Genomic DNA, 24,039 nt, shown 5'->3' on the forward strand with positions numbered 1-24,039 from the left:
ATCATTCAACTTAAAGAAGGGATTCGGCAGTTAAAAAAAAATTAGAAACCACTGCTCTAATCACCAGGGGTTGTTTGTAGCCAGAATAAGCTAGAAGGCTCACTCTAAGCCAAAAGGACTTCAAGTAATGCTCTGCAACCTAGGCAAAAGTGGCCCAGAGACAACTGATGGCTAGCACTGCTATAAGCGAATCTAAGAAGTGTGAGACTTCCACCCCAAGGCAGAATCTGTTTTTCTTATCTGTAAAATGAGGAGTTAGACTGTAAGTCCTCCAAAATCCTTCTCAGTTTTAACATGCAGTGACTCCAATCTGGTTCTGGGCATGACAAATTAAAGATGTCAATGGGAAATATAATTAGAGCTTCCTAGCAGGTAGAACAACTTTTTTTTTTCCAGAAAATAAAATTTATTTCCGAAAGCAACTGTAGGATTCAGAGTCAAGCCCTCAAAAGCCCAACTAATTAGTATCTCTCTCCTATTTTTCCTCCTACCCTCTACAAATAAACATTGTCTTCGGGGTTTGGTCCCTACCTACCTTTCTCCCTCCATTTTCTCATCCCGCCAGCTTGCTGTGTGACTTTGTGCAACTCACTTTTTCACTTTGGTATCAAAGTGAAAATGAAGTTAAAATGAAGGACTTGAACTGGATAATCTTTAAGATATCATTTAGTTTTTACATGATGTTAACTCAAATAGCTTTAATGCGCTATATTAGAGGTGTAGCAGCTTATCTAGATCAGCAGTAATGTGTGACTCAGGTTTAGACAATGGTACCCTTTTATTATGGATCAAGTGCTAAGCTAAGTCCACTACACATAAAATTGTATTTAGTAACAATAATATCTCTCGTCTCCATTTTATATATGAAGTCTTGGATCTAATGTTCTTGACAAGCATGTTTCCTATATTATTGCTTTCTCCAGTAGTTTTGAGAGGCATCTGTGTGATACTGAAGTGCCAGAGGAAGCTATGAACTGAGGTAGTTAATGACAGTCAGGATTAGATCTCACATTTGCAAAGTAAATCGTAAACCAAAATTCAATATCAAATCATTCCTACCAAAACTGGTGATCACTACCCTTTACCCCAGTGTGTACTAGAATTAATTTTTCCTAAATTAATGATCGAATACAAAAACATTTTGTCAATCTACTTAAAGAAAACAGTAGCATTTTACATTATATATTTGAAGTTCATATTTTAATCTAATTTTGGAAGTACCATCTCCTTTCCTTATACTCCTCCTGTTTTTTCCCTAGTAAGAGAATGACAATCATGAGAACAAAGCAGTTCTCAGAACTATGTTACTTACCCCCAGACACAGTTACAGAAATACTAGAGGTGTGACACAAAAACTGCTGGGAAATTAGGTGATGTTCACTCAATGTCTTAAAAAGAATTCTACTCAGACTGAACAGAAAATAAGAATACTAAAATGCATGCTTTTTTCAGGTCCCGAGAGCTACCATGGTCATGAGGGTAGCAAAAGAAAGGTAAGTATGACTAATTAAAAAAGTCAGAGCAGAGATGTTTGGGGGGGCGGAGCCAGGATGACGGCGTGAGTAGAGCAGTGGAAATCTCCTCCCCAAAACACATAGATCTATGAAAATATATCAAAGAAAACTCTTCCTAAAATAGAGACCAGAGGACACAGGACAACATTCAGACCACATCCACACCTGCAAGAACCCAGCACCTTGCGAAGGGGGTAAGATACAAGCCCCGGCGCGGCGGGACCGGAGCGCCCTTCCCCCCGGCTCCCGGCGGGAGGAAAGAAACCGGAGAGGTTTTTTTTTTGGCGAGTGCCTTTTGGAAGCCTTAAAGCGACAGGGACCCTGGTGCTAGGGAGGCAGGGCAGCAGGACAGGTGAGCGGGTGCCTGGGACAGGCGCCTGAGGACAAAGATTTTCCCTGCGGGACCGGTGGGTGGGTGCCTGAGACCGGCGCTTGAGGACGGAGGAAATTGCGCGTTTTTCCCCTTTTTTCTTCTTTTTAGCGAGTGCTTTTTGGAAGCCTTAAAGGGACAGGGACCCCAATACCAGCGAAACAGGGCAGCAAGACTGGTGAGCGGGTGCCTGAGACCGACACCTCGCGACAAAGAAAATCGCACATTTTTCCCAATACTAGGGAGGCAGGGCGGCGGGACCGGTGGGCGGGGGCCTGGGGCCGGCGCATGAGGACAAAGAAAATCGCGCGTTTCTCCCATTTTTTTCTTTTTGGCAAGTGCTTTTTGGAGGCCTTAGAGGGACAGGGACCCCAGTGCCAGGGAGGCAGGATGGCAGGGCCGGTGAGCGGGTGCATGGGACCGGCGCCTGGGGACGGAGAGGGTCGCGCATTTTTCCCTGTTTTTTTGCTGAGTGTTTTTTGGAGGCCTTGGAGGGACGGGGAAACCAGTGCTAGGGAGGCAGGGCGGCAGGACCGGTGGGCGGGTGCCTGGGACCGGCGGCTGAGGACAAACAATATCGCGCATTTTTCTCTTTTTTCTTTTTTGGCGGGTGCTTTTTGGAAGCCTTGAAGGGACAGGGACCCCGGTGCTAGGGAAGCAGGGCAGCAGGACCGGTGAGCGGGTGCCTGGGACAAGCGCCTGAGGACAAAGAAAATCGTGTATTTTTTCTTTTTTTTTTTGTTTTTCTGTTTCCTCTTTCATTGTTGCTGTTGTTGTTTTGGTTTGGAGAGTGCTTTTTGGAAGTCTTAAAGGGGCAGGACAGGACACTTAGACCAGAGGCAGCGAATCTGGGGATCTCTGGGCACTCTAACCCCCTGGGCAACAGGAAGCACAGAAGCCCCTTACTGAGATAAATAGCCTCCCGGCCGCTCCCCCTCCAAAGGGTCTCCACCACTTTGGAGGAGCAGCCCCAGCCAGGCCACGCCCACAGCAACAGCAGAGAAAAACTCCATAGCAAACGGGCAGGTAGCAGAAGGCCTGTCTGCGCACAGCTGAAAAGCATAAGCCACTACAGGTCACTATTCTCCCAGGAGAGGAAGGCCACAAACCAACAAGAAGGGAGGCTCTTCCAGCGGTCACTCGTACCAGCTTGGCAAACTATCTCTATCACCATGAAAAGGCAAAACAACAGGCAGACAAAGATCACAGAGACAACACCTGAGAAGGAGACAGACTTAACCAGTCCTCCTGAAAAAGAATTCAAAATAAAAATCATGAACATGCTGACAGAGATGCAGAGAAAAATGCAAGAGCAATGGAATGAGATGCAGAGAAAAATGCAAGGACAATGGGATGAAGTCCAAAGGGAGATCACAGATGTCAGGAAGGAGATCACAGAAGGGAAACAATCCCTGGAAGGATTTATAAGCAGAATGGATAAGATGCAAGAGGACATTGAAAGAATAGAAACCAGAGAGCAGGAACGTATAGAAGCTGACATAGAGAGAGATACAAGGATCTCCAGGAATGAAACAACACTAAGAGAACTATGTGACCAATCCAAAAGGAATAATATTCATATTATAGGGGTACCAGAAGAAGAAGAAAGAGGAAAAGGGATAGAAAGTCTCTTTGAAGAAACAATTACGGAAAACGTCCCCAAACTGGTGGAGGAAATAATCGAACAGACCATGGAATCACACAGAAGCCCCAACAGAAAGGATCCAAGGAGGACAACACCAAAACACATAATAATTAATGTGGCAAGGATCAAGGACAAGGAAAGAGTTTTAAAGGCAGCTAGAGAGAAAAAGGTCACCTATAAAGGAAAACCCATTAGGATAACATCAGACTTCTCGAAAGAAACCCTACAGGCCAGAAGAGAATGGCATGATATATTTAATGCAATGAAACAGAAGGGCCTTGAACCAAGGATACTGTATCCAGCACGACTATCATTTAAATATGATGGCAGGATTAAACAATTCCCAGACAAGCGAAAGGTGAGGGAATTTGCTTCCCACAAACCACCTCTACAGGGCATCCTACAGGGACTGCTCTAGATGGGAGCACTCCTAAAAAGAGCACAGAACAAAACACACAACATATGAAGAATGGAGGAGGAGGAATAAGAAGGGAGAGAAGAAAAGAATCTCCAGACAGTGTACATAACAGCTCAATAAGTGAGCTAAGTTAGGCAGTAATATACTACAGAAGCTAACCTTGAACCTTTGGTAACCAAGAATCTAAAGCCTGCAATGGCAGTAAGTACATATCTCTCAATAGTCACCCTAAATGCAAATGGACTTAATGCACCAATCAAAAGACACAGAGTAATAGAACAGATAAAAAAGTAAGACCCATCTATATGCTGCTTACAAGAAACTCACCTTAAACCCAAAGACAAGCACAGACTAAAAGTCAAAGGATGGAAAAACATATTTCAGGCAAACAACAAAGAGAAGAAAGCAGGGGTTGCAGTACTAATATCAGACAAAATAGACTTCAAAAAGAAGAAAGTAACAAGAGATAAAGAAGGACACTACATAGTGATAAAGGGCTCGGTCCAACAAGAGGATATAACCATTCTAAATATATATGCACCCAACACAGGAGCACCAGCATATGTGAAGCAAATACTAACAGAACTAAAGAGGGAAATAGACTACAATGCATTCATTTTAGGAGACTTCAACACACCACTCACCCCAAAGAATAGATCCACTGGGCAGAAAATAAGGACACACAGGCACTGAACAACACCCTAGAACAGATGGACCTAATAGACATCTATAGAACTCTACATCCATAAGCAACAGGATATACATTCTTCTCAAGTGCACATGGAACATTCTCCAGAATAGACCACATACTAGCTCACAAAAAGAGCCTCAGTAAATTCCAAAATATTGAAATTCTACCAACCAATTTTTCAGACCACAAAGGTATAAAAGTAGAAATGAATTCTACAAAGAAAAGAAAAAGGCACACAAACACATGGGGGCTTAACAACATGCTACTAAATAATCAATGGATCAATGAACAAATCAAAATAGAGATCAAGGAATATATAGAAACAAATGACAACAACAACACAAAGCCCCAACTTCTGTCGGACGCAGCAAAAGCAGTCTTAAGAGGAAAGTATATAGCAATCCAGGCACACTTGAAGAAGAAAGAACAATCCCAAATGAATAGTCTAACATCACAATTATCAAAACTGGAAAAAGAAGAACAAATGAGGCCGAAAGTCAGCAGAAGGACGGACATAATAAAGATCAGAGAAGAAATAAACAAAATTGAGAAGAATAAAACAATAACAAAAATCACTGAAACCAAGAGCTGGTTCTTTGAGAAAATAAACAAAATAGATAAGCCTCTAGCCAACCTTATGAAGAGAAAAAGAGAATCAACACAAATCAACAGAATCAGAAATAAGAATGGAAAAATCACAACAGACTCCACAGAAATACAAAGAATTATTAAAGACTACTATGAAAACCTATATGCCAGAAAGCTGGAAAACCTAGGAGAAATGGACAACTTCCTAGAAAAATACAACCTCCCAAGACTGACCAAGGAAGAAACACAAAAGTTAAACAAACCAATTATGAGCAAACAAATTGAAATGGTAATCAAAAAACTACCCAAGAAGAAAACCCCGGGGCTGGACGGATTTACCTCGGAATTTTATCAGACACACAGAGAAGACATAATACCCATTCTCCTTAAAGTGTTCCTAAAAACAGAAGAGGAGGGAATACTCCTAAACTCAATCTATGAAACCAACATCACCCTAATACCAAAACCAGGCAAAGACCGCACCAAAAAAGAAAATTACAGACCAATATCCCTGATGAATGTATATGCAAAAATACTCAATAAAATATTAGCGAACAGAATTCAACAGTATATCAAAAGGATCATACACCATGACCAAGTGGGATTCATCCCACGGATGCAAGGATGGTAGAACATTCGAAAATCCATCAACATCATCCACCACATCAACATAAAGAAAGACAAAAACCACATGATCATCTCCATAGATGCTGAAAAAGCATTTGACAAAATTCAACATCCATTCATGATAAAAACTCTCAGCAAAATGGGAATAGAGGGCAAGTACCTCAACATAATAAAGGCCATATATGATAAACCCACAGCCAGCATTATACTGAACAGCGAGAAGCTGAAAGCATTTCCTCTGAGATCGGGAACCACACAGGGATGCCCACTCTTCCCACTGTTATTTAACATAGTACTGGAGGTCCTAGCCACGGCAATCAGACAAAACAAAGAAATACAAGGAATCCAGATTGGTAAAGAAGAAGTTAAACTGTCACTATTTGCAGATGATATGATACTGTACATAAAAAACCCTAAAGACTCCACTCCAAAACTACTAGAACTGATATCGGAATACAGCAAAGTTGCAGGATACAAAATTAACACACAGAAATCTGTAGCTTTCCTATACACTAACAACGAATCAATAGAAAGAGAAATCAGGAAAACAATTCCATTCACCATTGCATCAAAAAGAATAAAATACCTAGGAATAAACCTAACCAAAGAAGTGAAAGACTTATACTCTGAAAACTACAAGTCACTCTTAAGAGAAATTAAAGGGGACACTAATAAATGGAAACTCATCCCATGCTCATGGCTAGGAAGAATTAATATCGCCCAAATGGCCATCCTGCCCAAAGCAATATACAGATTTGATACAATCCCTATGAAACTACCAGCAACATTCTTCAATGAACTGGAACACATAATTCAAAAATTCATATGGAAACAGCAAAGACCCCGAATAGCCAAAGCAATCCTGAAAAAGAAGAATAAAGAAGGGGGGATCTCACTCCCCAACTTCAAGCTCTACTACAAAGCCATAGTAATCAAGACAATTTGGTACTGGCACAAGAACAGAGCCACAGACCAGTGGAACAGATTAGAGACTCCAGAAATTAACCCAAACATATATGGTCAATTAATATTTGATAAAGGAGCCATGGACATACAATGGAAAAATGACAGTCTCTTCAACAGATGGTGCTGGCAAAACTGGACAGCTACGTGTAGGAGAATGAAACTGGACCATTGTCTAACCCCATATACAAAGGTAAACTCAAAATGGATCAAAGACCTGAATGTAACTCATGAAACCATTAAACTCTTGGAAAAAAACATAGGCATAAACCTCTTGGACATAAACATGAGTGACCTCTTCTTGAACATATCTCCCCGGGCAAGGAAAACAACAGCAAAAATGAGCAAGTGGGACTACATTAAGCTGAAAAGCTTCTGTACAGCAAAAGACACCATCAATAGAACAAAAAGGAACCCTACAGTATGGGAGAATATATTTGAAAATGACAGATCTGATAAAGGCTTGACGTCCAGAATATATAAAGAGCTCACACGCCTCAACAAACAAAAAACAAATAACCCAATTAAAAAATGGGCAGAGGAACTGAACAGTTCTCCAAAAAAGAAATACAGATGGCCAAGAGATACATGAAAAGATGCTCCACATCGCTAATTATCAGAGAAATGCAAATTAAAACTACAATGAGGTATCACCTCACACCAGTAAGGATAGCTGCCATCCAAAAGACAAACAACAACAAATGTTGGCGAGGCTGTGGAGAAAGGGGATCCCTCCGACACTGCTGGTGGGAATGTAAATTAGTTCAACCATTGTGGAAAGCAGTATGGAGGTTCATCAAAATGCTCAAAACAGACCTACCATTTGACCCAGGAATTCCACTCCTAGGAATTTACCCTAAGAACGCAGCAATCAAGTTTGAGAAAGACAGATGCACCCCTATGTTTATCACAGCACTATTTACAATAGCCAAGAATTGGAAGCAACCTAAATGTCCATCGGTAGATGAATGGATAAAGAAGATGTGGTACGTATACACAATGGAATACTACTCAGCCATAAGAAGTGGAAAAATCCAACCATTTGCAGCAACATGGATGGAGCTGGAGAGTATTATGCTCAGTGAAATAAGCCAAGCAGAGAAAGAGAAATACCAACTGATTTCACTCATCTGAGGAGTATAAGAACAAAGGAAAAACTGAAGGAACAAAACAGCAGCGGAATTACAGAACCCAAAAATGGACTAACAGGTACCAAAGGGAAAGGAACTGGGGAGGATGGGTGGGCAGGGAGGGATAAGGGGAGGGAAGTAGAAGAGGGGTATTAAGATTAGCATGCATGGGGGGGTAGGGAGAAAGGGGAGGGTGGGCTGCACAACACAGAGAGGACAAGTAGGGATTCTACAACATTTTGCTAAGCTGATGGACAGTAACCGTAATGTGGTTTTTAGGGGGGACCTGATATAGGGGAGAGCATAGTAAACATAATATTCTTCATGTAACTGTAGATTAAAGATTAAAAAAAAAAAAAAGAAAGAAAAGGGGGATTACTCCTTGATAGGATAAAGCTATTGGTAAATCAAAGATCAACGCATGCTTTAAATATCCTTAATGTTGATCACTTAAAGGATGTCAGATGATCAGCTATGGAGGTACTCTTTTCTGATAATATTCCTTTCTCTTAAAAAAAAAAAAAAAAGCAGTTCCTGTGTGTTGACCTCCAATGAGTTCCGCACAGTGGTATAGAGGGCATGTCAAAGTGTGGGCAAAGGGTCTGTTTGTTTCTATGCAGAAGATCAAGGCCTAGCTTGGATACCCAGAAAATGAACTAAGATATGATATGAGGAGGAGCTTCCAGCATCAGCACTCTCTGGAGGAGTTGTGCCGGGCGATGATCATCAAAACATCTCCACAGGGATCCAGACGATGCTGCGGTTGTGGCTGTATCCACCCCACTGTTTCTTGCACTTGCCACTGGAATGAGGAGGGAGATGTCTAGGCTGGCATGTGCATACAGTGAGACAACGAATTTGACCGGATCTGTACTGTTGGAATTCAACCAGGAGTTGGGAGGGGTGCAAGTTGTAGCACTCCAAAATCTTATGACTATAGACTATCTACGGTTAAAAGAACATATGGGATGTGAACAGATCCCAGAAATGGGTTGCTTTAATTTGTCTGATTTCTCTCAGACTGTTCAAGTACAGTTGGACAATATCCATCATATCATAGACAAATTTTCACAAATGCCTAGGATGCCTAAATGGTTTTCTTGGCTTCACTGGAGATGGATGGTAATTATAGATTTGCTTTGTTTATGTCACCGTAATCCTATTATGTTAATATGTGAGTGCAAGTTAGTTGGTAGTTTAAAACCTATACATGCTTAAGGTACTCTACAAGAAGATACGTCAAAGAAATAATCAATCCTCCCATATTTTCTTCCATATGCTACCTCTATAGCTTTTCTTCTTCCTTCCTAATTACAACCCTTAAATAGAATTCGTGCCTCATATCGAATTTACCGAGTATCATAAGTCCTCCAGGTGGTAAAGATACCACGAGACAAGTGCTGGGCATAGAAGCCACAGGGCATAAATCTGCAAAGAAGTAAAAAGCTAACCTTTTCAAACAATATGGCTTCTCTCTCACTTACCAACTTTACATTTCCCTGTATGGCCCCGGAAGGTGACTGGTTAGCCAGAGACGGGTAAGATTCCTCAAGGGAGGAACAACCTAAGACAGGCACAGTTGCAGGGGGGCCATCAGGTGAGAAATTGGGGATCAACAGAGGTGAGGCTCAGAACCTCACCCCCCCTGTTTTGAGAGAAATCTTCTGCATCCGTGGATGTTTTGCTGCCCTTTTCTAGCTTGGATTAATACTTAGTCCATAGGCACACACCTGATCATCTACATTTGCCCTCTCACAGCACTAAACTATGTTTTCTACCTTTATCTTGCATCTACCTACCACGTCAGCATTTCATTAAAAATAAAAATAATAGTAATAATAAAGGTAGAAATATGGGATCCACATATAAATCAAGCATAAAAATCAAATGAATATTTATATTTGACCTGATTGTTTATAGTTCACAATACGTGATCAAAACCGAAAGTTTCTGTGATGAATGCCCTTGTACTGTTCACCATTCCAAGAATTTATTCACTATGTAAGAACTTGTTCGTTATGCTTCAGAAGATTGGAGACTGACGAGAATTAGGCTTGAGATGGATTAATGATTGTGCATTGAGCATTGACCCCCCTATATAGAATTTTATTGTTGTTAACAACCATTTGATCAATAAATATGAGAGATGCCCTCTAAAAAAAAAAAAAGTCAGAGCAGAACATCTGAAAGTAGAGCTGTCAAATGCTGGGTGTGAGATGAAGGTAGGAGATGCAGGTACTGTAACCAACTATTTAGAAATATTAGAGTGCAGTCTGACATTGAAAACTCGAGCATGCTAAAGTAAAAGGATAAACATCCTGAAGAAATTTGAGGATGTGGAATTTTAAATAATAATAATAATAGCTAGCATTAATTGAATGCTTACAGTATGTGCTAGGTACTTATCTAAAAAGCACTTGACACATTAATTCATTAAATCCTCACAACTCCATTATATAGGTACTTTTGTTAATACCATTTTACACATAAGGACACTGATAAACACAGAAATTAAGCCAGTTCCAGATGTCACACTAAATGAACATCTAAAATATTTTAATTTTTACATGTAAAAAGTTTAATTTTTTAGATATTTAAACTGAATTCACAAAGAGAATTTTAATGAATGAAATTTCATAAAGCCCTTCTGAAAGCTTGCCAAAATCAATCCACCAGATAACTCATACTGTAAAATATTTAACTTCAATTTGGGAGACTTTTGCCTATTATAATGTGGTTCAAGGTAATCTGAGAAGGATGCAAGTCAGAGAACTTGGAATATTTTAGATAAAGGATCCATCTGAGCCTAAAGCAGCACTCCAGATAGAACTTCAGAACCTACCAGAACAGAAAGGAAGTGTTCTGAGAGGTTTCATGATGTCTACTGACATCAGGATGAGGACCAAAACTAGGAGTGCATTACCCGTTTTGTGCTACCAGTCTTCTAAGAACAATCAACCATGTAGTGACAGGGACCCAGAAAAGTCCTTTTTGCCACAGGAACTTTTGCTTCTCACCAGCCCCATAAAAACCAAGGTAGAGTGCAATTTGGAAAGCATGATGGGATAATCTCAGGTGGCTGTCATCATGATTGTCACTCTGACAGTGTTTCATGCGATTCAGTGCTCACTACCCCTCCCCCAAGAGACTGTCATACGTCGCCACTGAAGGACTTCTTCACTCTTTAAAGGCTACTAGTATAACCGCCTACATCTAAAACTCTTTGTACTGCTCTTCATTACTATTCGCAGAATAATATAAAATTAGGTCCTAATAACATAGTGAAAACACCATAGTACTACTTTTGAATAATGTCTATATATGCAACTTTAGAATTTCATCTGTATCAAGTTCCAGACTTAATAATGTACTTACAACCAAATGCATTGAGAAATCATGATACTATCATTTTCATAAGATAAAGTATCTGCTTTTATATATTCTTTATAATTCTGATTATCACGAGGGAGATATAAATTCTTGGAGTACCTCTCAGGAAAACACTAACAAAATCTTCCTAAGTAATCCCCTAAGAACCAACCCACTAAAGAATGCTCAGCTCCTTCTTTTATCTCTAGAAGTGAAAATGCAAAAGTATTGTTTGATCCTTAGTTAATGTAAGGAAATCCAATTATTTTTAGTATAAATATATTTTATACCAGTTTAAATTGTTAAATTTGAGAATGACTCTTAAATAATGTCTATATATGCAACTTTAGAATTTCATTTGTATGAAATCCCAGACTTAATAATGTACTTAGATCCAAATGCATTCAGAAATCAAGATACTACCATTTTCATAAGATAAAGTATCTGTTTTCATACATTCTTCATAATTCCGATTATCATGAGAGATGTGAATTCCTGGTCTTACCAGAAAGTTTTACTTTTCTAGCTATTTTTCACAAGAAAACTTTAATATACAGTTCCTTTAAATCTGTCATAAATACAGATTCAAAACCTTTCATAAACATAAGAAGGCCAGATAAACTGTCTCTCAACAGAATTACAGCTATTGGATGGCCCTTATTAATGTGGCAACTTCAAATCACTGGTAATTTCAAACTTAAAACTCTGGACAGGGACCTGGGCTACCTAAGTTCTACTGTTAACCTGGCTACTGACTTTCTGTGAGACTTTGAGCAAGCCACTTATGATATGCTTCAATGTTATCATTTAAAATGGAGAAAATCAGAAAGCTTTGCCACATCTACAATATGAGATCTTCTATTACAGATATGAGATCAAATGCAAACAAAACATTTAAAGCTATAAAGAATTTTTTAAACATAGGACTATCATAAATATTTATTGTGGTACTGTATTTACTATCAGACTCAAATGATCCAAAGTTCATACAGCTTATTACATAATGAACAACCATGGAACAGCTTGCTTACTGATAAATCAGTTTGATCCAATTAGTAAGCAGAAAAGGAAGGTCAGTATATTTTAACTCTTAATTCCAAATAAAGATAATGAAATAAATATATAATACAGATATATTTATACATAAAATGTTTCATGTAACTACAGATACCACACTATTTTTAACAAATTCAATTAGCATTGGATTTCTTTTTCTTTTTAAATTTTTATTAAGGTATTGATATACACTCTTATGAAGGTTTCACATGAAAAAACAATGTGGTTACTACATTTAACCATATTATCAAGTCCCCACCCATACCCCAATTCAGTCACTGTCCAACAGTATAGTAAGATGCCACAGATTCACTATTTGTCTTCTCTGTGCTACACTGTTTTCCCCGTGATCCCCCACACCATGTGTACTAAACATAATACCCCTCAATCCCCTTCTCCCTCCCTCCCCACCTGCCCTCCCAAACCCTTCCCCTTTGGTAACCAATAGTCCCTTCTTGGAGTCTCTGAGTCTGCTGCTATTTTGTTCCTTCAGTTTTAGCACTGGGTTTCTCATTTGAATACAGCATGATAAAATTGGTATTTTTCTCTTTCCATCCTGAAAAATCACCTAAAAGCAACATAAAGAACTTCTCGAGAAACACAAACCCTGTTCTCAGAAAAATTAGGAGACAAACCACAAAATGATTAGAAAGACTGCCAAAAACAACAGAGATAGAGCAGGGGTGGGTGCATGCTGTGGGCAGCAGAGAGAAAGCTCTAGGTGCAGGTGTTACAAAGAACAAGGCACACTTTGAAGGTGTTGGGTGTACCCTAAGTTTTAAACCCTTGTTGGTATCAGTGGAAACAAGGTGCATGGGCAGACAGCCAGAACCATCCTGGATGTGGTTTGGTTCCTAACAGTATAGAAGGAACAGTGATAAGGAATAGCATGAACTGTATTTGCAAAGAGAAATCTATCTCTGTGGCTATGTGAGAAAAGAGACTTTGTCTATCTCGACAGACTGGAGCAAAATAAAGGAGAAAAAGAACAGGAAAATCTAAAAGCCAAAAAAGAACATTCACAATAAAAATGGTACAATTGAGCAGGTGAAATCATTACAAATACTTTGCCATTAACAAAACTTAATTGTGCAATCAACTCTAACTTGGGAATTATAAAACATGTATGATGATAAACTTTTATTGACTAGAAGGATAATGACTAATGTAATCAATCACTTACCTCTGATTCATATTTTATTTTTTCTTCTTCTAAAGTACGTGCAAATTCTCCTTTCTGGTGTTCAAATTCTGATTTGAGAAATGTATGTTCATAGCGAAGCTTATTGTATTCAGCTCTGTACTTTTCAACTTCCTAAATAAAATGGAGACTGCAATGTATCACAGATTTTTAAATGAAATTTGTACTCATTCCAAAATCACTTTTGCAAATATAATTTTAAACTGCATCATACTGAAAGTCATTCTAAAAGTAACATATAAGCTTAACAGAATTGTAAATAAACGTTGGAAGTTTTTATGACAAGTATCCTACATAGAGATTTAGTGCATTCCTGAAAAGTTACCCATAAAGCAAATTACCATTCAACTAACCTTATGTCTGCACTGGTTCTTATAATGATAAAAATGTGTAGCATGTCAAAAGTTTTGACCTTGGGCTTAATAAAATAATATTCAAGAATACAGTATACCTTTCAAAATACAGTTAGATTTAAAAAATTAATTATCTAATAAAATATAAAAAACGTCCCCTTAAAGTCAGGGTGAATTCAAACTGGATGAGAGATTATTTGAAATAGTTACTATACTAACTTAAGGTTCAATCAAATATTATGATGACAGTTTAACTCGTTATCAGTCTGAAGACTGTGTATAGCACCAACTCTCCTGACTAACTAGAAACACATGAAATCCCCTGGCATGCCACCTATACTTCCTAACATTAAAAAATTGCTGGCACTCTTAAACTCAACTTAGGCAAGAGAGGAGAAAGATAAAGGAATTCCATGCATCAGGAAATTGAATAACATGCATTAGGAAATTAAAACAACATGCCTTAGGAAATGAAGTAACAAGGCAGCTCACTGTAAATCTTCATTTGCAAGATTTCTCTTCAAGGCCAGTTTACAACCCAAGAAAATGGGTTTCATGATTTTATTAGAGACATACTTTCTTTTGATATTTTTTAATGTTTTTACTTATCTTGATCACCTGCCTTAGTGATTTTCTTTCCATCCAAAAATTAAATCTACCCTCAAACCATAATGCTTTGGTTATCCAGCAGGAGGACATTCACAAGATGACACTATCAAGCCAGTAATCCACTTAAATAAGAGGATTCCACAACTGTTCTGTGCACTGGCAGCATCACTAGACTACGGCTTTCCAAAGGGATTCATTTTGAAGAGGACAATACTCCTTTGTTATGTGCAAGGCGCAGTATATTTGTTAAATAAGGTTACATATATAAAATGTACAGCATAGTCATGATATCTCTCATTTTTTCCTGTTTCCTTTATTAAACATTTAGTTATATTATACCAACATTTCATATAAGGAGACTTATCTCAATCTGAAGGAAAACTGTTAAGTTTTTACTTCTTTGAGGTTGCATGAAATTCATTCTTTCATTCAACAAATATTAACTGAGCACTTACTATATACTAGGAACTGTTTGTGGAATTTGAAATGTAACAGTGAGCCAGATTCCTTCTCTCATGCAACTTAAATTTTAGAGGTGGTAAAAGAGGAAAAAATTTTCAAAGGCACAATAAATATTATATATCATATTAGAAGATGGTAAGTACCAGAGAAAAATGTAAAGAAGAGTAAGTGGGGACTCAAAGGTCAAAGGAGTGATAGGAAAGACATGCTGCAATATTAAATGAAGGCAGGAGTTGGTCAAAGAAGGTTGGTAAAGTGATAATCTGGAAGGAGTGTTCAAGGCAGAGGTAATAGCTAGAGCAAAGACTCTTAAACTGCACCACTCCTGGAGTGCCAAAGAAACATCAAGGGGGCCAATGTGGAGGGAGGAAAGAAGTCAGAGAGGTAATGAGCTCCAATCCTCTGCAGCCTTACAGACCACCAAGAGGACTCTGAGTAAGAAGGGAACCTATTACAGGGCTTCTGAGTAAGGAAGTGGTGCTTTTCATCAAGACTTTCACAGCCACATGAAAAAAAATGCATAGTTCCTTCTATATAAATTACTTACTTTCTGGATAACCTAGAAGAAATAGACACATTTTTTTTTTTAAGAAAAATACAAGCTTTCAAGACTAACCCAGGAAGAAACAGAAAATCTGAACAAACCTATTAAGAGCAATGAAATTGAATCAGTAATCAAAAAACTACCCAAGAACAAAACCCCTGGACCAGATGGCTTCACTGATAAATTTTATTAGACATTTACAGAAGACATAATACCCATTCTCCTTAAAGTTTTCCAAAAAAATAAAAGAGGAGGGAATACTTCCAAACTCATTCTATGAAGCAAGCATCACTCTAATACCAAAACCAGACAAAGACACCACAAAGAAAGAAAACTACAGACCAATATCCCTGATGAACATAGATGCAAAAATACTCAACAAAACATTAACAAACCAAATTCAAAAATACATCAAGAGGATCACACATCATGATCAAGTGGGATTCATCCCAGGGATGTAAGGATGGTACAACATTTGAAAATCCATCAATATCATCCACTGTATCAATAAAAAGGACAAAAATCACACGATCATCACTCTAGATGCTGAAAAAGCATTTGACAAAATTCAACCCTATTCATGATAAAAACTCTCAACAAAATGGATAGAGAGGGCAAGCACCTCAACATAACAAAGTCCATATATGACAAACCCACAGCTAACATCATATTTAACAGTGAGAAGCTGAAAGCTTTTCCTTTAAGATGCCACTCTCCCCACTTTTATTCAACATAGTACTGGAGGTACTAGACACAGCAATCCTACAACAAAAAGAAATAAAAGGCATCCAGATTGGTAAAGAAGAAGTTAAACTGTCCCTGTTTGCAGATGACATGATATTGCACATAAAAAACCCTAAAGAATCCACTCCAAAACTACTAGAACTAATATTTGAATTCAGCAAAGTTGTAGGATACAAAATCAATACACAGAAATCTGTTGCATTCCTATGCACTAATGATGAACTAGAAGGAAGAGAAATCAGGAAAACAATTCCATTCACAATTGCATCAAAAAGAATAAAATACCTAAGAATAAACTTAACCAAGCAGTGACAGACCTACAGGCTGAAAACTACAACACACTCTTGAGAGAAATTAAAGAGGACACTAATAAATGGAAATTCATCCCATGCTCTTAGGTAGGAAGAATTAATATGTCAAAATGGCCATCCTGCCTAAAGCAATCTACAGATTCAATGTAATCCCTATCAAAATACCTACAGCATTCTTAACGAATGAGAGCAAATAGTTCTAAAATTCATCTGGAACCACAAAACCCCAAATAGCCAAAGAAATCCTGAGAAGGAAGAATAAAGCAGGGGGATTACACTTGCAACTTCAAGCTTTACTACAAAGCCACAGTAATCAAGATAATTTGGTACTGGCTCAAGAACAGACCCACTGACCAATGGAACAGAATAGAGAGGCCAGATATAAACTCAAACATATATGGTCAATTAATATATGATAAAGCAGCCATGGATATGGATATACAATGGGGAAATGACAGCCTCTTCAACAGCTGGTATTGGCAAAACTGGACAGCTACATACAAGGGAATGAAACTGGATTACTGTCTAACTCCATACACAAAAGTAAACTCGAAATGGATCAAAGACCTGAATGTAAGCCATGAAACCATAAAACTCTTAGAAGAAAACATAGGCAAAACTCTCTTGAACATAAACATGAGCAACTTTTTCATGAACATATCTCCCCAGGCAAGGGAAACAAAAGCAAAAATGAACAAGTGGGACTATATCAAACTAAAAACCTTCTGTACAGCAAAGAACACCATTAGTAGAATAAAAAGGCATCCTACAGTATGGGAGAACATATTCATAGTTGACAGATCCGATAAGGGGTTGACATCCAAAATATATAAAGAGCTCATGTGCCTCAACAACCAAAAGGCAAATAACCCAATTAGAAAATGGGCAGAGGATCTGAACAGACACTTCTCCAAAAAAGAAATTCACATGGCCGACAGGCACATGAAAAGATGCTCCACATCACTAATGATCAGAGAAATGCAAATTAAAACCACAATGAGATATCACCTCACACCAGTTAGGATGGCCAACATCCAAAAGACAAACAACAGCAAATGTTGGCGAGGATGTGGAGAAAGGGGAACCCTCCTACACTGCTGGTGGGAATGTAAATTAGTTCAACCATTGTGGAAAGCAGTATGGAGGTTCCTCAAAATAGAAATACCATTTGACCCAGGAATTCCACTCCTAGGAATTTACCCTAAGAATACAAGAACCCAGATTCAAAAAGACGTATGCACCCCTATGTTTATCGCAGCACTATTTACAACAGCCAAGAAATAGAAGCAACCTAAGTGTCCATCAGTAGATGAATGGATAAAGAAGATGTGGTACATATACACAATGGAATATTATTCAGCCATAAGAAGAAAACAAATCCTACCATTTGCAACATGAATGGAGCTAGAGGGTATTATGCTCAGTGAAATAAGCCAGGCAGAGAAAGACAAGTACCAAATGATTTCACTCATCTGTGAAGCATAAGAGCAAAGAAAAAACCGAAGGAACAAAACAGCCGCAGACTCACAGAACGCAAGAATGCACTAACAGTTACCAAAGGAAAAGGGACTGGGCAGGGTGGGTGGGAAGGGAGAGGTAAGGGGATAAAGGGGCATTATTATTAGTACACACAATATGGCAGTGCGGAATGCAGTATAGCACAAAGACAAGTAGTGACTCTACAGCATCTTACTTCGCTGATGGACAGTGACTCTAATGAGGTATGTGGTGGGGACTTGATAATGGGGGGCATCTAGTAATCACAATTTTGTTCGTGTGATTGTATATCAATGAGACCTTAATAAAAAGAAAAACGACTTACTTCATCGAGAGCCCTAAAACGTTCTCTCATAGGAGTTTCTAATTCTTGTTGTATTTGGGCTCGTAACAATTCTAACTTCTGTGGAGTCAATACCTAACATGTAAAGAAATACAAACAATTTTAAATATGGAATCACAAATATTAAAATCAAGAATGTGCCAAGTTTCAAACCCTCCATGAATTCTATGGATTCAATTCATAGCAATTTGACAATATACCTAATTTTATAGTAAGCATTACATACAAAGAACCATCATTTGAAACAATATTTTATGAATCTCAATTTCACACTCTGGGATATCAAAAATTCTCAGATATGTCATCAAGAGGTAAAAATAGTCACTGACTATTATTATTGTTAGGAATAACTACATTGGCAGCTAAAGGTAGCATGTTGGATACTACAGCTAGTAGTCTATTTTCTAAAGCAAGGAAAAAAATGGTGTGATAGTTTCATATACCATAGAGAATTCTTCAGACTCATATCAGAAAAGGCTAGTTTTTACTCTGACCACAGAATTAATTTAGACTCTTGCCTATTATAATATCTTGTACTTCAATATGTAATTAAGTACCTATGTAACTCCTTAACATGGTCTTTATTCACTATGATGTTCCCAACACCTTAAACTACTGTCTGGCAGGTAAGAACCCCTTCAATTACTATTTTCTGGATGAATTAGTTAATGAACAAACAATGGTTGTTTAAAAAAAAAGCAAACCTGGTATGCATTAACATTATTTATGAAAACTAAGAATAATGTTCAGTTTAATTCACTCATTTATCAATACTCCAAATACTGTAAAATTTTTACTCAGTGAATACCTACTATATATAAAGAAAGCATTGTACAACATACTAATATCTACATAACATACTATTCTAAATACCTTCCATGAGTAACTTACTAAATCCTAGCAACAATCTATAATACAGCTGTATTATCATCCCATTTACACAGAAATTGAAGCACACACAGAATCTAACTCTCTAAAGATCACAAAAACTCACAGGAAGCATCTCTCTCCCAGTAAGAAATTCAAACTCTTATAAGATAAATAACTTACACATACAAATAGGTATAAAAATAGGCAATCTGGGCTTACCAGATAGGTGAAGACCAAGAGAAATTATATGTAGGATAGAAAGAATGGCACATCAAATGAATGGGAAAACTAAAGTTTAGGTAGAACCCCAAACCAAAGAATTGATAAAATTTTAAATCCTCTGTGGAGGAAAATGGTCCTCAAAGGTGAACTAAATTGATGGGACCACACTAAGCACTACAGGAAATTCAGAATCCTGGTTCCCTGTGCATTAGTGCTGACAGCAATCTCCAGATGCTGTGACAACAAAGGTCATGGTGACAGCATTCCCAAATGCCACCTAGAGCTGCATCCTGGCCGGGAACAAAAAAAAAGAGATGGGAACGAGAATAGACAATTTCTGAATACCAAGATCATATTCTTACAATTTACTCAGTGTTCAGTAGTATTTACTTGGAAAAAACTTTTTTTACTTAACATGAATAAATATAATACCATAAATAAAATAATTCAAATAAAACATAAAGATTAAAAAGCTAAGTTTTTTACTTCAGCCATCCAGTTTCCCTGAGGAAGAAACCACTTAGTTTTTATGTATCCTTAAAATAATCTATCAACGTAGAAGCATATATAAAAACCATTTTACATTTTATATAAAGAAAGTCATACTATACACATTTTTCTTTACCTTTCTTATTCATTGAAGGTTTTTAACCTTAAAACGGAATAACCATACCTATATTTAGGAATAAGTAAGATGGATGAAAACCTTTGGTGGAAGAGAACTGATGGTTGTGGGATGGAGAGGCAGTGAATGTGGCTAGAGAAAACAGATACAGCTTCTGTTATAATCAGGTTTATAATGTTAAGAATCCCTGGGTGATAGTATCAAGATCCAAACTGAGACAGGGTGGTAATTAAAAGGTAGAGAGTAATAGGTAAATCTTATGTGGATCCTGTTTTAAACAAACCAACCTTAAGAACAAACAAACAAGTAAAACTGAGGAAATTAAGGAAAACTGAACAAAGATGTGATATCAAGAGGAACTAAGGAATAAGTATTTTTAGGAATGACAGTAGTGGTTATGCTGTTAAAGGGGGGATTGCCTTGGTATATATAACACAGGTATGCCTCAGAGATGTTGCAGATTTAGTTCCAGACCACCGCAATGAATCGACTATTGCAGTAAAGTGAGGCAAATGGATTTTCTGGTTTCCTAGTGCATATGAAAGTTATGTTTATACTATACTGCATTCTATTAAGTGTACAACAGCCTTATGTCTAAAATAACACTGTATATACTTTAATTAAAAATGCTAACCATCATTTGAACTTTTAGCAAGTTGTAATCTTTTTGCTAATGGACTGCCTTGCTTCAATGTTGTTGGCTGCTGACTGTTCAGGGTGGTGTAGCTAAAGGTTGGGGTGGCTGTGGCAATTTCTGAAAATAAGACCACAGTGAAGTTCACCACAGTGATTGACTTTTCCTTTCATGTGAACACTTAAAGGCCACTGCAGGTTTATTAATTGGTCTAATTTCAATACTGCTGTGTCTTGGGGTGAGAAGATAGGGACAGAGGAGGGAGAATGGCCAGTAGGTGGAACAGCCAGAATACACAGAATATTTATCAATTAAGTTCACTACCTTCTATCACAGTTAATGGCGTTCCCAAATAATTACAATAGTAACATCAAAGATCACTGATCACAGGTCACCATAACAAATATAATAATGAAAAATTCTGAGATATTGTGAGAGTTACCAAAATGTGACACAGACACAATGTAAGCAAATGCTATTGGGAAAATGGCACCTATAGACTTATTCAATATAGGGTTACTCAAACCTCCTATTTGTAAAAACACAGTATCTGTGAAGCTCAATAATATGAGGTATGTCTGTAGAGATATATTATAAAATATTTATAAAGAGTTGAGATAATATGCTTTGCTTAAAAATAAACCAGAGGGGTGAGGGACTGAACAAAGAGGATGGTGTCTGAAGATAAAACAAGAATGGCTCAGAGATGATAATTATTGAAATTATTGTTGTTGGGTGATAGATACATGGGGATACATTACACCATTCTCTCTACTTTGGTACTTATTTGAGAGTTCCATAATTTGAAAGTTAATTAAAAATAAAAGTGTTTCTACTCCCAGCAGATTGCAAAAAACCAGATTTACTCTTCTGCCTAAAACAAATAGTAGAATGGATAAAAATCAAACAACAGTTTTCAAGGCACTGATATAATGAAGCAAACAAAGAACCCTGAGAGACAGAAAACCAAGTGAGCTTTGCAAAAGCTTCCAGGCCATGGCACAGAAGGAACACCCAGGCAGTCTGACAGCCTCCCAGATCTGAGGAGATGGAACTAAGAGTCCAAGGAGACGGGTGTGGCTTGAGTCACAAGACTGGGCAGCAGAGAGGAGGATGGCACAGAAAACAAATTAAGACGATCTGCAAAAGATCCTTCTCAATCCGTTCAGTAGAGTACTGATCGGCACACTGATGAAAGGAAAAATTACCCAAAGCCAGGAAAAGAACCACCTGAAAGAATTAGAGGGTTAAGTACTCAGAGCTCACACAGAGCTGCGAATAGGTCCCTTTCCCAAAAGCCATACTGAAAAACTTCATTTGATAGAAAAATGAGTAGAGTCCTCCCGAGGATCTCAGCAGTTGAAAATAATTCACATTATACTAAACACTAAGCTGTTCAAATCTTAAAAGCAAGACCCAGAAAGATGAAACTGTTTCCAAGGAACTGTGTCCCAGAACAAAGCTCAAGAATATTTATCAGAACACAAAAATATCTAGTGTCCAACAAAAATTTGCCATGCATGCCAAGAAGCAGGAAAAGAATATCAAGCAACCAAAAACCAATGAGAAATGATACAGGTGTTAGAATTAGCAAAAATGTTAAAAGTTATTTTAACTGAATTCCATATGTTCAGAAAGCTGGAAAAAAGATTTAACACATTAAGCAGAGAAAAGGAAGTTATGAAAAAGACCAACATTGGACTTGAAGATAAAAACTACAATTTTTGAGATGAAAAACACACTGTATGGGATTAATGACAGAGGAGACACTGCAGAAGAAAAATTCAGTGCACCTGATGACACAATAACAGAAACTACCTAAAATGAAACAACGGGATAACAAACACTAAGAATAAGCTGAATATCAGTGAGGTATGGGAAAATTTTAAATCTGGGGACTAATACCAGAGTCCCCAAAGGAGATGAAAGAGGAAGCAGAAAAAGTATCTTGAGAAGCAGTGTCTAAAATTTCCTAAATTTGACGAAAACTATAAACACACATACCCAAGAAGCTCCGTAAACTCAAAGCACCAGAAACATGAAGAAAAGTGCAAAGACATGTCAATCAACTTGTTCAAAATCAGCAAAAAAGAGAAAATTTTAAGAGCAGCTCAGAAAATAGACACACTACATACACACAACAAAGAGAAGGATGACAGCAAATTTCTTATGCGAAACAATGTTAAGTGAGAAGACTGAAGAGCAACATCTTTAAAGTACTAGGGGAAGAAATCTGTCAACCCATAAGTCAAATCTAAGCAAAAGTATCTTTTAAAATACTTTTTTTAAAGATATATAAAAGCTGAAAATAATTTCTCACCAGTAGATGTGCATGATAAGACATGTTACAGAAAGTTCTTAGTATAGTAGGAAAATGATACTGATGGAAATATGGATCTACTCAAAGGAAAAAAGAACACTGAAATTGTTGACTATGTGGAAATCTTGTGATTTCTGAGGTCTCTAATAAATGGCCTCCAAGTGTAAGACTTGTTTTCATTACCTCCTAAAAATCTTACTAAAAACAAGCACACACGGAAGAAAATCAGTCTCCCACAACCCCAAGCACACACAAACCAAAAGGCAGAATTAGAGGATTTTTCCTGTGCCATTTAAGTGGAAATTATGCTATGTCTTAGATTTCTAATGGAATACTGCAACTACTTGTCTCAAAAGAAACTTAAAAGAATGATTTATCATACAACAGTCTCTGTGTCATTACCTATGTTAAATATATAAAAACAAATCTTTACTACTCCAACACTTGACATATTGCAAATATAAAACAGACCAATGTCTTTCAAAGAATATTTTAAGCACAAATACTGCTGTGCCAGAGATTTTTTAAAAATTCATGACTGAAACTAAATAAACTTTGCTGAGAGTCCTAGCAGCGAAATAATATGAAAACATGCCAATTATATAGTTTTCACTGCCTGGCACAAAGAAAGCATATAATTTTTGGTGAAGTCATAAAAAAAATTTTTTATCAGAAATACATCAAATGATCCCATTATTTTGCCACAATGGAAAATAACAATAATAATATTAACATGTTCTAACCACTTACTCCATCAAAGTTCTGTACCAACACTTTCTATGCATTGTCTCATTTTACCTTTATAATCATCCTATGAGCTAGTCACTATTATTCACATTCACTATAACTACACAAGTGATGCAGAAATATTCTTTAAATTAATGTCTTTCATATCATTTGTCTATAAAAGCCAAAGGGATAATGATTCTATAG

The 24,039-nt window shown here is 37.5% G+C and overlaps 1 protein-coding gene across 4 annotated transcripts in view; it reads right to left on the reverse strand.

Annotated features, from left to right (window-relative positions):
* CEP83 (centrosomal protein 83) overlaps nucleotides 1-24,039 on the reverse strand; it is a 176,987-nt gene that overhangs the window by 73,591 nt on the left and 79,357 nt on the right. For all 4 annotated transcript variants that reach the window (XR_012121525.1, XM_073213624.1, XM_073213625.1 and 1 more), the window contains 2 exons: nucleotides 18,418-18,510; nucleotides 13,555-13,686 (listed from right to left, as the gene is read on the reverse strand). Coding sequence is in view for 3 of the 4 variants with exons in the window: in XM_073213624.1 (XP_073069725.1) it covers nucleotides 13,555-13,686; nucleotides 18,418-18,510 (225 nt within the window). In the remaining variant the exon portion in view is untranslated. The remainder of the gene's footprint in view (nucleotides 1-13,554; nucleotides 13,687-18,417; nucleotides 18,511-24,039) is intronic.

This window comes from Manis javanica, chromosome 10 (genome assembly GCF_040802235.1).
Source record: "Manis javanica isolate MJ-LG chromosome 10, MJ_LKY, whole genome shotgun sequence".
Taxonomy (NCBI): Eukaryota; Metazoa; Chordata; class Mammalia; order Pholidota; family Manidae; genus Manis; species Manis javanica.